We start from the raw sequence: 16,587 nt of genomic DNA, 5'->3' as shown, positions 1-16,587 counted from the left end.
TATGTGGGGAAATGCTCGTTTCAGGGGTACGCAAAATTCGATAACATTCTACTTACCAAGTCCATGAGTGACGGTCGGGCTGCATTCTCCTTGAAGTCTTCTCCCGGCGCAGCGCCCCCGCGGCATCTTCTGGATGGAATTCACTCTGCCTAGGCATCGGGGCCTAGGCAGAGCCGACTGCGCATGCGCGGTTGGCTCTGCCCCGCCCGACGCCTCTGCAGAGGCGACTGTGCATGCAAGGGCATGCTCGCGCATGCGCAGTCGGCTCTGCCTAGGCCAGATGCCTAGGCAGAGTGAATTCCAGCTGGAAGACGCCACGGGGACGCTACACGGAGAAGACTTCTAAAGGTAAGAGAAGAACCAGCGTTGATTGGCAGAATGTATAGCATTCTGCCAATCAACGCTGGTTCTGCATCGAACCTTAAACTTCGAACAGCTAGTAGTGTTCGATCGAGTACGAGTATTTCGAATACCGTAGTATTCGATTGAACACCTACTCGATCGAACACTACTCGCTCATCTCTACACACGTACAGTTAGTATTTTATTGTTTAGTTAGTGCTCAGACGAGCAGGGTTTTGTTAGACATTCTTTTGCTTGAAGTTAAGGTCGTAATTTATTTTGCTCATTTTGTGCCTGAAGTGAAGGTTTATTTATTTTGCTGTTTTTTTTCTAAATAAACCTGTTTGTTACAGATTTTGTGTCCTTGTCCCTAACTGGTTGGGTCCGCACCATTGCTGCTATCGAGCTACCTTCCTACAATACCTATAGGGAAACCGCTGGCGTTTCTGTAGGTATAATTGACATGCTGTGATTTCCAAAACCGCAACGATTTTGCAAATCTCAGCGTGTCAACTGCGGGTATTTTTCCACTGTGTGTTTAATGGGATTCACTAGAATCCCATCCACTATGCAGTGACTGTAAAACAACACGTTTTTTTCCATAGCATTTACGCTTCGGCCAAACAGTAGTTATAATAAGATAATAGGATTACCTTCACTAGAGTTTACATCAGAGAACATTTTTTTTGTTGCAAAAATGCAACTTTAATCCCATTCCCGGAGAACCCCTTGAATGAAGTAATGTTTAGTATACAGCTAGTGTAACAGTATACACATCTATGGGTTAGTTTGTACGCGGTTAACAATGGCTGAACCCCACCGCCCCCATTCATCACCATACCCATAAATAAAAAATGAGCGAAAATTGACTAACTGTAACTGCCCGGAGCCACATCCATAGCCTCCTAATAATATACTAATATATTACACTGCACACAAAGGAATACAATGTTTCCTTGTTTCATGTCTTTAGCGACGGTAATGAGACTTCTTTCCCGATGCCTTCAATGCCGTTCCTTTCTCCTTAAACAAACGACTTGTATATAATCGGAGGGGCAGCGAAATCTTCTCCTCTTTCATGTATAATAAGCCAACAAAAGCCATAACAAATATAATTTTCCTGTCCAGAAGAAAGAGCCGGTGATCTTTGTGCGACTTTGATAAATTGCTCAATTGGTTTATATTTTTGTGATTACTTTTATGTTTCATTTCGCTTTTTTTTTTTTCCGAAGGCATTTACATTAATTGGCTTCAGGTGTTGCCATGGCGATTCGCTCACTGTCGCTGCCATTTTCATTTTCCCATAGAAGTCAATTTCTTAGAAATGCAAATAGGATCTACATAAAATTGATATGGGCGTATAGTAAAACATGACAGTGGAAGTATATTCATTCATTCATTCTCAATGGGAAGAAGAAGCAATGTATAAATTTGCCTTGACAGAGTAGAGCAAGGTTCTCCGCGAAAAATCAATTGTATAAATCCAACTAGTAGAAGAGATTGATTCATTCTACTTACAGGAAATGTCCACAATTTAACACAATACCATTACTGAGTCAGTTCTGAATATATTCGGATAGTGGTTGAAGCTTCATACTCATCATATAGTGCTCAAAAATTGAAAAAATGATGGACGCCTACAGTCACCACTAGAGGGACCTAAGGAGCTTAAGGTGTATACAGGGAACTCCATAATGACACAATATGCAAGTAAGTTCCTATAATGTTTAAGTTACAGGAAGAGAGGATTTGGAGCTTTTCTAACACAGAAGCAAGCGTAAAACTAAACCTTAACGCCAGCCGTCGGCATTCCCGTAGACATAATTGACATGCTGCGTTTTCCAAAAGCGCACCGGTTTTGGAAATCGCAGTCTGTGTGCGCTACGATTTTTACTGCTATTTGGTCATGGGATTCACATGAATCCCATCCACTTTGCAAGTACTGTAAAATGTTGCAATTTTTCCATGATTCCACCGTGGTAAAATCACTGCGTTTTTGGCCCGTGGGGCCCCAGCCTTTAGGGTTTTTCTAGGCTATAAATATTGATAATGTATCCTAATTATAGGTCACTAATATCAGATTAGTGGGGGTCTGACACCTGGCACCCCCTCCGAAACAAACAGGTGAGTATAATTTTTTGAATTTTTTTCACCTCCCCTGGCCTAATGAAAAAAAAAGTGAATTGAAGTTGATTTGCAGTACCAGTTCTGGCCACTACATGGAAAATGGAGTTATCTGCTTCCTGTTTTATTCTCTGTGACAGCTGATTGGTGAGGGTGCTGGGCGTTAGACCCCAACAGATCTCATATTTAGGTCATCAATATTTTTAGTTTTGAAAATTAACAGTGAATGAATGAACTAGGAAAGAAAGTAGAGTATAAGTATTCCTCCAGTAATAAATTTTTTAGCTAAATCCCAAGTGCGCCATTTCCAGCAGTCTAATACCCCGCACCCTCCGACCCCCATGGACTTCATGACAAGTAAAGGAATTGAGAAGGAAACACATGAACTATTCATTTACAAAAAGATGTTTTACACTGGGGCAGCACGGTGGCTCAGTGGTTAGTACTGCAGCCTTGCAGCGCTGGAGGCCTGGGTTTGAATCCTGCCAAGAACAACAACTGCGAGGAGTTTGTATGTTCTTCTTGTGTTTGCGTGGATTTCCTCCCAATCTACAAAGACCCACTGACAAGGAAAAAAAAATGTGCATTGTGATTCCTATATGGGGCTCACAATCTACATTAAAACAATATGTTTTACACTTAGAGGTAGTCTTTAAAGGGAATCAGTATCAAGCTAATGACAGTACCTGCTACGGCGACTTCTACAATTACCAAAAATATAGTTTTTATTCTGCATTGCCATCTTCATGAAGATCAGTTGTTTTACTCTTAAGAAAATTAGCTGAAAGGACTTCTTGGTCCTGCTTGGACTTCACTCTCAGCTCTTGAGAACTGACCCCATCTACCGCCCAGCTACGCCCCCTCTCCCCCACACTTGAGTGACGTCTTCTACTTTGTCACAGTTAGGGGCCATAATCTAGATCAGAGAGTGAAGCTTTTGCAGGAGAAGACACGCCCCTAAAGCCCTAATTTGCATAACAGTATGATGCTGATTTTCATGAAAATGGAGCTGCAATGCAGAATAAAAAAGACATTCTTGGAAAGTGTAGAATCCGCTCTATAAGGTGCTGCCATTAGATTGATATTGATATTCCTGCTGACAGAATCCCTTTAAGGTCCCCATACACATTAGACTGGGTAGAACTGGGGGGCTACCTAATGCATATGCGGGTCCCTGATTCTTGCCACATAGTAGAGATCAAGGGAAAGAGTAGTAGGAAATGTTGGGCATAAAATACCCCGTTCCTGTATTATAATAATATCTGACTGTCTTAATATCACATTTGATCTTAACTTTTTTTATAACCCTTTTTCCCCCGAGAATGCTGGTATATAACCAGTGTATGGGATCCGTGACCCGTCTCCCGTTCCCATAATACTCCAAACCAGAACATTATAACTATACGTTGCGTGGTATAACCAGCCTTCACCTTTGGCCTGATTCTTCCAGGCAACGGTAAAACCCACAAGACTAGAGCAATGCCCTATTATACTAGAGTGCAACAATATCATTCTTAACCCTGTGCTCTTCTTTTGTGAGATTGCCTTCGCTGTCCATGAACGTTGCGTACACGTCGTCTCAAGAGCCTGTTGTGTCAATGTGGTTGTCAAGGAAAAGGGTTAAAGCTGAGATCCAATTCCGATCATCACTATTGTAACCTCCATTTCTTCTTTTGTATTCCCTGTAGAGCGATGTGTTCGGATGGTATTAAAGATGCTCGGATTAAGCTCCTGCTCAACCAGCGCCCACACGCTCACCGAGCCTGACCACTCCAGCACGCTAGGAATATCCACCTTGGATGTCGACACCCAAAGGTATGTCCTGGCTCTGCCAGAGGTTGAGACTTGGCGGAAGCACCGATTGGGTTTAACCCAAGCTACACACTCTTGCAACCTTTTGGAACCAGATACAATTTCGGAGACTTTGGTATCACGCACAGCGAGCTACGATGCCTTGTATGATCTTCGCGCGCAGGAGGCGGAGACTAACTTTCCTTTTGAAGGGAACAGCATGTTCGAGGTGGCCACTGGAGTGGACTCTGAGTTTCCATTGAGCCCTCATGTAATAAAGAGGAGAAGAGGAGGCCTGATAGAACAGAAGGATATCATAAAGGCTCACCAGGCACATAAGATGCAAAGCACGCCCCAAGCACGACGGAAAGAGTGGGAGTAAGTACTATTGGGTCTGGGGGATGGAATGGGAACCTAATATGGTCTTATAATGTTACCAGTCATTTGTTAGATTTTTTGCATATTTCTTCATTGCCAATAAGGAACGTGTGAGTTACTAGTTTACAGACCTACTATAGGATTACTCTAATGAGTTGTCTCATCGAGGTAACTCTTGTCATTGATGGAAACTTGGGGTTGACCATTGATTTTCCTGGCTGCTAGTTATTTTAGATAAAGACCTTCCATGAGGGACCTTCTGAAACACAGCAAAGTGTCATAAGCAACTCTAGTAGACAGATTCAAGGGAAAGGACACCTTAGGAGGCATTTGCCATGGATTTGGGGGCGGATTTTGCCCCTGAATCCGGAGCAGATTCCCCCCGGAATCTGCCTCCCATTGTTTTCATCTTGCTTGATCTTGCCGTGGGTTGGGGTCCGTGGCTCGAGACTCCCTCCTGATTAGGCTCATTCATTTGGGCCTAATCAGGAGCGGGATGTTGCAACGGAATGCTGATGCAATGTATTAGCATCCTGTCGCAGATAGACCGCGGCAAAGATGCCGGCGGCAAAAAATGAAGGGAATTACTCTTCATTTTTTGCTGTGTGAACAGACCCTTATGGAAATAACCCTAGCACCCTATTACAGTTCTTCATTCCACAGTCTGTAAGCCGCATAACACTAAGGCCCAATATTAATGTTCCTAATATCAGAGTTAACATGGATTTGTTACCTTAATATAATGAGCTACTTAAAGACAGCATATTACAGCTACAGGTCCATCTCATCAGTAGCCAAAACAGCACAAAAATCTTGTATTCATGAGCACAACAATCCACCTGCCTCCCTCTGACCTCATACTAGTGGTTCATAGACTACTGTGTATGTATGTATAAGGACAGTCACTGAAAACAGCTGTATGGGGCAAGATGGAGGACTTTCCTCATGAATACAAGATCTCACTACTGGTTTCCTTCTGTGCACCCAGCAGCTACTACATTTTTTGTGCTGTTTTAGGAGTAAAACAGGTGCCTTGATCTTTATGTCCCTTTGCATGAGAAAAAACAGACTCAGTGGACAATTTTTATGTTGACTTGTATCCATGCTTCAGTTTTTACTATCTGGATGTCATAACAAGAGCCAAGGTCAAAGTCAGAATAAGACATGAATGGAGTTTCCCATAACAGACACTCAATCCATTAAACAAAACTGATGTCTAAATATGTCCAATGACTTGTATAGGTCCGCGTTAAAAAAAGGATGGCACACTGCAGAGAGAAATGGTCATACCCGAGGGACCTAAGAACATCACTACATGTATTTTAGGTGTGACTTTTGAGGTAAGAATGTGGATATTTGGAAGCCCAGGGTAGGCCCAAAATCCAAGGACCCCACGTCAATATTGAGGCCCAACCAGGTGGTGCTCCAGGGCCATCATGGGCCTCCATGGGCCTCCAGACTCACATTCAATCTAGGCAAATTCTCAACCTCTAAATGTGAAGGTTTCCATTCACTCACAGGAAACAGAGATCTAGTAAATAGTGAGGAATTTCCACATACCATATCTTAGAAAGTTGCATGACTAGGTCCTAGATCAATTTCCCAAAGAACGGTAAACTGTCCAGGTTTGATCAGCCCATAAATGAGAACAGTCTCACACAATGGATATACCTGACCTGCCGCATTGTGGAATAGCTTGTAACAATCATCAGATTAACAAATTTATATTGAACAAAAACCACTGGATAGTGAGTCCCAATACTCAGCGCTCCATGTACAGTGTTTTATGTGATGTTAAAGAAATATTTTAATTTTTTTTTATATAAGTAATCTATAGAAATAATAAATAGTAAGGACCCTACTGGCGTCTGTCACCTTGTTAGCCCCCTTAAAGCTTTGAAAATGTCCTACGTAGAATCTTATCTGCAATTGCATAAACGGATGGGGCGATCACAAAAAATCTTCCTGAGAATACATTCCAACTGAACGTTAAAAGTTAAAAAAAAACCAGCAAAATAAATTAAAAAATACTTTAAAAACTCGAAAAATATTTTGAATGATTTGTATCGCCACCTACTGGGCACAACTGGGAACGCAACACAGTTTTTGAAATAGAAACAAATCAGTAGCCGATTTCTGTTGTGTTTTTAATAGTTTTTTTTTGCACTTTATGTGCTGATAAATTACTTATAGTTTTAAACAGGAGAAACGGCGCCACTTATCTGTTCTATAGGAGTTCTTAGAGTCTACCAAGTAGGATATAAGAGTCGTATAATAAAGATACTGTTTGTCTAAGAATGTGGTTGAAATATTTACATATATAGTTCACGCTAAGGAGTTTAGGGGTCTTATTATAATGGGCGGGTTCACACCTGCGCCCGTGTCCACTTTAGCCAATCCTGACAGTTTCTGTCTTCCGCCCAAGAAACTGAACAGGGGACGGAAACCCAGCAGGCAGTTTTCAAACTCATTCACTTGAATGGGTTCGCAAAGTGACCGCCGGTGAGCGTCTTTTTTTTTTTTTTAATGTAGATTGTGAGCCCCACATAGAGCTCACAACGTACATTTTTCCCTATCAGTATGTCTTTTTTGGAATATGGGATGGAAATCCATGCAAACACGGGGAGAACATACAAACTCCTTGCAGATGGTTTTTTGTCCTTGGCGGGATTTGAACACCAGGACTCCAGTGCTACAAGGCTGCAGTGCTAACCACTGAGCCACCGTGTGGCCCCCGCCGGTGAGCGTCTTGTGCCTTTCCGTGGTGATTTTTTTTAACCGGACACAAAGTTGGACATGCAGGACTTTGTATCCAGTTAAAAAAAAACGGTTTCGCTGCGGACAGGAACAAAACGCTCATGGGCGGTCACTTTGCGAACCCATTCAAGTGAATGGGTTAATAAACTGACCGCTGCTTTTCCGTTCCCTGTCCAGGTTCTCGGGTCAGAAGATGGAAACCCAGCAGGATCGCCTAAAGTGGACACGGGCGCAAGTGTGAACCTGCCCTTACGGATTGAGCATTCTGTATTATTAATAGTGTGTACTGTATACCAAATACGTGCAAATATATAATCCAGAACAGATAATATTTCTGTAACAGAAACAGGGGAAAAGCTGTCTATTCTGATACATTTATGGCTGGGGCTGCACGGTGATGTAGAGTACTGTGCAAAAGTTTTAGGCAAGTGTTGAAAAAATGCTTCAAAGTAAGAATGCTCTCAAAATACTTTATTTTTGTCAATTAACAGTATTAAGTGAAGAAACAGAAGAGAAGTCTAAATCTCATCAATATTGGGGTGACATTTGCCCTTTATCACTTCTTCTCGGCACTTGCAGATAGTTTTTGAAGGAGATGGGCAGGGAGATTGTTCCTACCATCTTGTAGAACTAAGCACAGATCTTCTGTGGATGCTCCAATCCATCTGGCGTTTTACGTCATCCCAGACATACTGGATGATGACCAGATCAGGGCCCGGTGGGGGCCGTAACATCACTTTCAGGACTCTTCCTCCAAAGGGCAAACTTTACACATCATATTGATGGGATTTAGAATTTGATTTTGTTCATTCACTAAATTTTGTTAATTGACAAAAACTGTTAACCCTTCTATTTTGAAAGCATTCTTGCCTTGCAGCATTTTTTCACAGCTGTCTAAAACTGTTACATAATACAGTAAATTCACAAAAAATTGCAGAAAAAATATTGGTTGCTAGAGATCTTGTGACTACCATACATTTCTTACTTTGTTGCTTGCTAAGTTTTTCTCCTTGAGGCTAAGTCACACATTGCAGCAGAAATGCAGCATTTTTAGGTGCTGTGAAAATCCACCAGAAGAGAACGTTGCAGTTTACGGTACCAGCAAGATGAAGGATATTCTGACTAATCTCATCCAACGGGACGGAAACACCGCAATTTGCCCAATTTTGAAAAATAGTGGGGTTTTACAGTAAGGACAAAGTGGATGGTATTCTAGCGAATCCTATGCCGACTTTGTGGTAAAAACTGACATGCCGCGATTTACAAAAATGGGATGGTTTTGGAAATCGCAGCATGTCAATTATACCTATGGAAAAAACGGTGGTTTCCTCATAGGTAGAATTGTAACAAAAATTTTGCAGAGGAAAAGCGCTGCGGGAAAAGCGCTGCAGGAAGAACCGTGATGCATTGCCGCTGCGTTTTTTTCCCAAAGTGCTTTTTTGCTAAAGACATGTCATGGGGCCTTAACCTTAAAGGGATCCTATCATTAAAAGTAAATTTTTTGTCCCCAACACATAGGAATAGCCTTAAGAAAGGCTATTCTTCTCCTACCTTTAGATGTCTTCTACGGGCCGCCGTTCGGTATATAATCCGGTTTTCGTCACTATGCAAATGAGTTCTCTCGCAGCACTGGGGATGGGCTCCAGCACTCAAACAGCACTGGGGGCGTCCCCAATGATGCAAGAGAACTTTCCAGCACCGCCCCCATCTTCTTCAGGAACTGGTCTTCTTCACGTCTTCTTCTGGCGGTGGCTTCAAACTTCTAGGCCTCAGGCCTAGGGCGAAGCTGACTGTGCATGCCTGCCAGCCACAAGAAAATCGCAAAGACAAAAATATGAAAACACCGAGCAAACCGTAGTGTAGTATCCCAAGGATATTGTTTCAGGAGAAAGAAAAAAGGCTCACCTTGAAGAGTTGTGAATCTAAGTCAAAACTCTATATTCACAGTAGAAATATATATATAACCGGAGGGATCCTCCTTTGGGGTACAGCTGCAACGTTCCTTACGCCTCTTGGGTGTATATGACAGTGAATATGGAAAAGACAAACCACTCAGATTCAGTGAAGAAATCTGATGTGAAAGAAACTACACTCCCCTTAGTATATTGAATGGTAACAGCTTTATTAATAACGAACTCATAACAGCTAATGGGTACGGCATTACGCATGCGCCGACCTGCCGGTCGGGCGCATGCACTCTGTATATACATGAGACGCAAGATGCTCCATTGAGATCGGCATACGTGCACTGGGCATGCGCCGACTTGCCGGTCGGGCGCATGCAACACGTACAACCCCAGCGTGTATCAGTATATAGAAAAATGAGTATGCGTCCTATAACACTATTGATAAATTTGCCTTGTTTTAGAGTAAGCCTATATTCACATGACCATGGTGCAAAATGGCTGTGAAAAACATCCATTTTTCACGTTCATTTTGCACCCGAGGGGCGCCCATTTCTACGGATTCCTCATACATTATGGAGAAATCTGTGAAATGGACCAAAAAGAGAGCATGACCTATATTTTAATGGTTGATGACAGTGGAATATTAAAGTATTGGTCATGTGACTAGCCCCCATTGAAATTAATGCATCAGCTTGTCAGAAAAACATCCGTCATATTCAAGGTCATGTGAATATATCTTAGGGCCCATTTACACGGATTTATGCTCGCTCCCATTGAAGTGAATGGGAAGTGTTCAGAAGCCCTTGCGTGTACGGCTCGGAATGAGCCGAGCGCTTACGCCGTGTGGAGGGGCCCTTAAAGTGGAGGAAGTCTAGTGTTACTTCAGGAGATCTCCTTTAGGCCGGGGCACCATGTGGCAGCCAAACATTGCAGAAAAATATCTGCAGTGGAAATCACAGTATATCAGTTATACCTATGGAAACGGAAACGCAGACATTTTCCCTATAGGTATAATTGAAGCAGATAGTCTTCAAGGAGAAACTCTAAGGACGCTCTGCAAAAAGCAATGTGGGAAAAACCGTGATGCGTTTCACAGTGCTTTTTGGCCGTGGCTCGCTACGTGGGCCCCTAGCCTAACATAGATGCCTTACTATAAATACGTGCGGTACTTCTTCATTGCTATAAGTTTTCTCCTAATATATTGCCTATAATATCATGATGAAAACATCAGCAAAAATTTTGCGCATATCCCCTCTTACAAGTGACATGCAAATGCCACGTCTGTATACCGTGAGCAAGAATAGAAGCTGACAAATCTGTTAGTGAGTGTGCAGCTTGCAGCCATACTGCCCAAGGAGAGGGAAGGGTTGACATAATGAAAGACTGAGTTTGCAATCTCACGGACTGCGCGGGCAATTTCCAGTCCTCTCCATAGTCCTATGTTATGTAATGTTCCCACGAGAAAGCCGTGTAATTAATGTCCTATTAGATGTCTAAACCCTTCATATCTTAGACAACTTTTCGGGGCTGATTTTGCAGCATTCATTACCCCTGTGAGGGACAGCGAATGTATTGCTGAAAGTAAACGATTGCCAAAATGCCATGGATGCGTTCCAAAGTCCTAACACCCTTTACGATATTTCTGAGTGAGTTGTTCAGACCTTCTGGGCAGCCTGACAGAGTTTGCATTTCCAATGCAGTGGAAACAATGAATTACATTAGCATGTGTGACTGGAGGCCTTGTTTTAACAAGTAGGAGAAGAAGAAACGATGTTACTTGCCAGATGAAGATTTAGGTTATTTTTGCATCGCTTTCTTTCGCTCCCTTCAACCAGATTCTTCTATCCTGCTGTGCTGTCAGGCGTCAGAAGGCAGCGATATAAGCTGTGTGTTCAGACGCAGGGAAAGGTGATGTCCTTCTATGTGCGGGATCTTCAGGAAGTTGTCAGGATTCACATTATTCATTGGCTGATATGTACGAGGCCTGATGTTAGAACGCTTACTGACAAATCTGACAAAATCGCTTCCCGACAAATGTATCAGAAAGTTGACCTTGTACTTGTCTGCTTTAAAGATTTGTTGTCAGGGAGTTTTCGAGATATGTTGTACTTTTCTAGGTGCTGACATTTTTAAGAACAGGAAACCTCTATCTATTGCTAGCATTTGGGCAGCGATGGGGCACTCCGACCCAGATTCCGCTTAAAATCGGTGGAGAGAAAAGTCCTGCAAGGCCAATTTCAGTATAAAATTGGCAGCAACAGGGTTTCCTCTTTTTGACACCCCAACTGGACCCAAAGGACGGAAACCCAAATGTTAGTGTGAACCTAGTGAAACAGTGTAACAGGATAGGACACTGAAATACAATGTGCCCAGTCCTTCATCCCCCTGACTTCGTATGTTGGTGGAGAATCAGACGCTTATACATATAAGATAGTTGCCCACTCCTGCTGATAGTTGCCAGGTTTGGCTGACCTTGCACTAATGTTTATAGGGGCATTTACATAGAGATCTTCTGGTTTCTTTTATCATGTCTATCGGGGGGATTATGATCTACCACCTATGCAGTATACATGACACATGACATATCCCTGTTCTCAGGCAGGTGTGGCCAGGATTGCATGTACATTCTTAAAAATGTAATTTGGCTGATTTGCTGAATTTTCCGAACTGATTCGTTCCAAATTAATTTGCGGCGAATCATGTTAAAACCAGCTATTTCTTGGCTGCAGAGAGCCTGTATAGTGGTGTAGAACACTGCGCCTTGTAGTAACACACATGGGGAGTCTGCTGTGGTAGTGAAACAATACTGTGAGTCAGCCAATAATTTGAATTACACATTTATGATCTACTGCAAACCTGCAATGAGCAGCAGTATAATGGCAGTCAGTGCAGCAAGGTGCAGTAGGATTGTTCCTATTACACAGGCTGCAAACAACCCAAATGAACCCTGTTCTACTTCAATATTGTGTATAAATGTCTCCCTATCCTTTCCATACACTTCTATTGTTCTTTACCTCAACTTGGATTGAGTAAAATATCAGTTTTCAAGTCTTTTCTACCACTTTCCCTAGCACCTGCTGATGCGTCTCCCTGCACTAAGAACGATGGGAAATGCCTGAATCTAAGATGGCGGAGGATATTTATAGGGCTTTGACATCACATGGCTGGCTGTTTATTGGCTGAACACATGGCATTAGGGGTGATCCCGTGTTCCCAGAGTTCCTTACCCCACATCCTAACATACGCAACAGCCATTTTGGGAAAAAATGTGGTTCGTTACCACGAAGCCTGAGGAAATCCGGATTCGATGTGAATCGAATATTTCCTGAAATTCGGATCGAATTCCACTTCATCAGCTTTGATTCGCTCCTCTCTAATGTATATACAGTATAATACAAAGCTGATAGATACATTCTCGCAATATAATAGAGTGGTCGGGCGCTGACATCGCTTGTACAAATAACAATTACAATATTCTTCTCTGCAGAACAAAATGAAGCTCAGGTAGGATTTAATTAAAACACAGCAGTCCTTCATAAAACCATTAGAAATTCTTCCATTTCATTTCTTGAAGAGCTGATACAATTTGCAGTGAGGGAGAGGAGAGGACAAGATGTATAGACGTGCGGGGTTTTCACTGAATTGCCTTTTTGATGGGCTTAATAATTAAAATCTCGCATCTCTGTCATTACGGTTTACTCAGACTATACGGCATCAGGCAGAATGACCTCCGTGTTCCCCTGAAATCTCCTGCCCTTGATATGTGGCGGTGGGATTCATCACACATATAATTATATATTCAGCCCGGTGACAAGAATGAACTAAATGTTCTGCAGAAAACAGTGTTTTGCAAACATTATCACTTCCGATAAAAATACTTCGCTGTCAACAGTTTTATCTAGCGATGCCGCCATGCTCCTGGCTTCATCGGGACTGAAGCGCATACTCAGCCCTTTCTGAGAGGCCCGAAGCCTGATATATTAGATTTTTACTTTAACAGTTTGCACTTAATCACCCTCCGTGTCCTAAAGGAGCAATAAACTAATAATACAAGAATTCAGCCTAAAGATATCTGCGTGCGGGGGCTTAATGAAATCGCTGTGTTTATTATTTAGTATCCGCTTATTACGGCTTCGCCACATCTCATTTTATAGATACTGCAGACACGTTGTCATAAACACATCTACTAAATATACATTGACATTAGAGATGAGCGAACACTGTTCGGATCAGCCGTTCCGAACAGCACGCTCCCATAGAAATGAATGGAAGCACCTGGCACGTACACTTTGCCGGTGGCTGGTCGCCGTACCAGGTGCTTCCATTCATTTCTATGGGAGTGTGCTGTTCGGAACGGCTGATCCGAACAGTGTTCGCTCATCTCTAATTGACATCATTTTAGGCTATAGACATGTTTAAAGTCAACATAAGGAGCATTCTCAGCCTAGGAAGCAAAATCCCATCCACTTTGCGGCCAAATAGCAATGTTTACACTTCGTGGGCCATGGCCTTAATGTCTGTTGGTCTCATCCAGTGATAAGTGAGAGCAATGAACATTGAATAACTATAGTGTGAACCTACCCTTGTTTTACTGATCTCTCACCAGTCCAGTTCCAATGCTACCATATCCCTCACAGTCTCTACTCCATATTGCTCTAGAAAAATACAAAGAAAGGCGCTCCATGTTGTGGGTTTCCTTCATATGTTTTAAGGGATTCTACCATTAAAACCTCTTTTTTTTTGTGGATAAGACGTCGGAATAGCCTTTAGAAAGACTATTCGTCTCTTATCTTTAGATGTGATCTCCGCCGCACCTTTCCTTAGAAATACTGGTATGTAAATTAGTTCTCTGGCAGCGATGGGGATGGCCCCAGTGCTGAAAATGCGATGGGGGCGTCCCCACTGCTGCGCGAGAACACGATCCTGCGACGCCTCTGTCTTCGGCTGGATCCTCCCCTTCTCTGTCATCTTCCTCCTGCGTCACCTCCGACGCCTGCGCAGTTGGCTCTGCCAGTGAGACACTAGTAGAGCCGACTGCGCATGCCGGCCGGCGGCCATTTTTGGGAGGCCACTCTTGCTGTAATTCAGTGCAGGAGTAGCCTCCCAAAAATTTCCCTGATAAAACGATCTTCTACCACACCTTTGATTCTTCTGACTGAAACTCTGTTGCGACAGTTTCTCTCGCCAGGGCAGTTTGTTTCCAGAACAATTTGGAGTGGAACCCTGACTAACCTAATATATCTTTGAGAAGTGAGACTTTTTGTGTACACCCTTGTGAAAACTTGGCAATCTATATGTGTTGCCTCGGAATTTTTCTCCAAACAGTGTGCTCTCATGCTGAGAAAGATTGCAAAGCATTAGGAGAATTTGCCGCCATGTTGAGCTGCTGTTCTTGATCCTTGCTGCAATTAAACCAATTTGTGACCCCAGTAAAGCACTGGTGACAACGAACCCTGTGGATTTTGTCTGTGCTTTCTTCAGGCACATCTCTGCACTTAGATTGCAGGTGGCCTGTTCTAGGTTAGGTTGGTGTAAGGGGAACAGAGGGGCATACTTGGCCTTACACATCCTTGCCATGGTTAGTTAGTGTCCCATGTCCCTTACATTACCACAATTCCTGTTTCCCACCATATGTCCTTGTGTCCCCATTTCACATACACACCCGTCTTTGCTAACATAGCCAGCCTGAGGACTCCTTGAGGAAAGTCCATACCTATTTCCGGAGGTTAAGGCTGAAGAACTCCCAATCCTTTAGACTCCATGCTCTAGGTTAGTCCAATCCATTAGCGACCCAGTTGGCTCTCATCTCCATTAGGTTAGAGAAGATAAATTCATACCAAGACGGTATCAGAGGAGACATATCTAGAATATATCCCATTAATCCCTCCGGAGACATGTCTCTTCTAGAGATGATTGAACAGTAAAATGTTCGATATTTGATATTCGTTTCGAGTAGCCGCTCAATATTCGACTACTCAAATCGAATATCGAACCCTATTATAGTCTATGGGGGGAAAATGCTCGTTTCAGGGGTAGGCAACATTTGATCAAATTACACTTACCAAGTCCACGAGTGAGGGTCGGGCTGGATCCTCCGAGAAGTCTTCTCCGTGCAGCGTCCCTGCGACATCTTCCGGCTCTGAATTCACTCTGCCAGGCATCGGGCCTGGGCAGAGCCGACTGCGCATGCCCGCACTACAAGAAAATGGCCACTTATAGTCAAAGCGGCCATTTTCTTGTAGCGCGGACATGCGCAGTCGGCTCTGCCCAGGCCCGATGCCTGGCAGAGTGAATGAAGAGCCGGAAGATGCCGCGGGGAAGCTGCATGGAGAAGACTTCTAAAGGTAGGAGAAGAACCAGCGTTGATTGGCCGACTGTATAGCATTCGACCAATCAATGCTGGTTCTGCATCGAACTTTTCCATTCGAATAGCGAGTGGTACTCGATCGAGTACAAGTATTTCGAATACCGTAGTATTCAATCGAATACCTACTCGATCGAATACTACTCGCTCAGCTCTAGTCTCTTCTATCACGCCTGGTAAGAACTCTGTGTAATATAAGTGCCTGTATATTATAGTGTTTTGTGAATCAATATTTCCCATTATATAATGTACCAACCACTGTTTACCATGTAGTTACACATTTCTATGACATTATATCATGTTTGTAATGTTATTAGGTAGATTGTGCGTCGTTTTTTTCAGCGAGCAAATGTATTGAACAGGCTCGGGGTTGTGAACTCCACACTCTCGTATCTCATTCGGCTTCATTGTACTGATTATTTCAGATGCATTGAAGTCAATTATCTTGGTATTTTAATAGGAGAAGTGGGTAATTTCACCAGATTATTTCATATAGGGGTGACACTTAGCTAAAAATAAACACCGAATAATCGCTCCATGGCTGCCTCACCTGAGGCTAACCATTATATGATGATATAGTGTCTCTGTTGCTATGGCAATAAGCTACTTAAAGGCCTTTGTTAAAACGGCTCTCTAATAAACTATAATACTGCACGATGGGTGCACGGGTTTACAGTGAGGAAAGAACGTGCGCTTATACCGTAGAAAGTGATAAGGTTTCCTGCTATCTGGGATAACACATTACTTTCATTACTTTATAAATGGCAGAGATGACGAATTCATTTGACCGCTACCATATTTAATATATAAAGCACGCTCGCAATGTTCAGAAGTCTCCTGCAATAAGGGGTGAGCTCTCAGAAGGGCTGGTGAATTTCCAGGAACAAGCTGAATGCTTCGGCATCTGCCAAAATCTCACAACTC

At 42.9% G+C, this 16,587-nt stretch overlaps 1 protein-coding gene across 1 annotated transcript in view; it reads left to right on the top strand.

Annotated features, from left to right (window-relative positions):
- CACNA1E (calcium voltage-gated channel subunit alpha1 E) overlaps positions 1-16,587 on the top strand; it is a 456,683-nt gene that overhangs the window by 94,238 nt on the left and 345,858 nt on the right. Inside the window, exon 2 of the mRNA XM_075287936.1 lies at positions 4,155-4,635. Within this exon, the coding sequence (XP_075144037.1) occupies positions 4,169-4,635 (467 nt within the window). The 5' untranslated portion in view covers positions 4,155-4,168. The remainder of the gene's footprint in view (positions 1-4,154; positions 4,636-16,587) is intronic.

This window comes from Leptodactylus fuscus, chromosome 9 (genome assembly GCF_031893055.1).
Source record: "Leptodactylus fuscus isolate aLepFus1 chromosome 9, aLepFus1.hap2, whole genome shotgun sequence".
Lineage (NCBI taxonomy): Eukaryota > Metazoa > Chordata > Amphibia > Anura > Leptodactylidae > Leptodactylus > Leptodactylus fuscus.
This window is presented reverse-complemented; position numbering and strand designations above follow the sequence as displayed.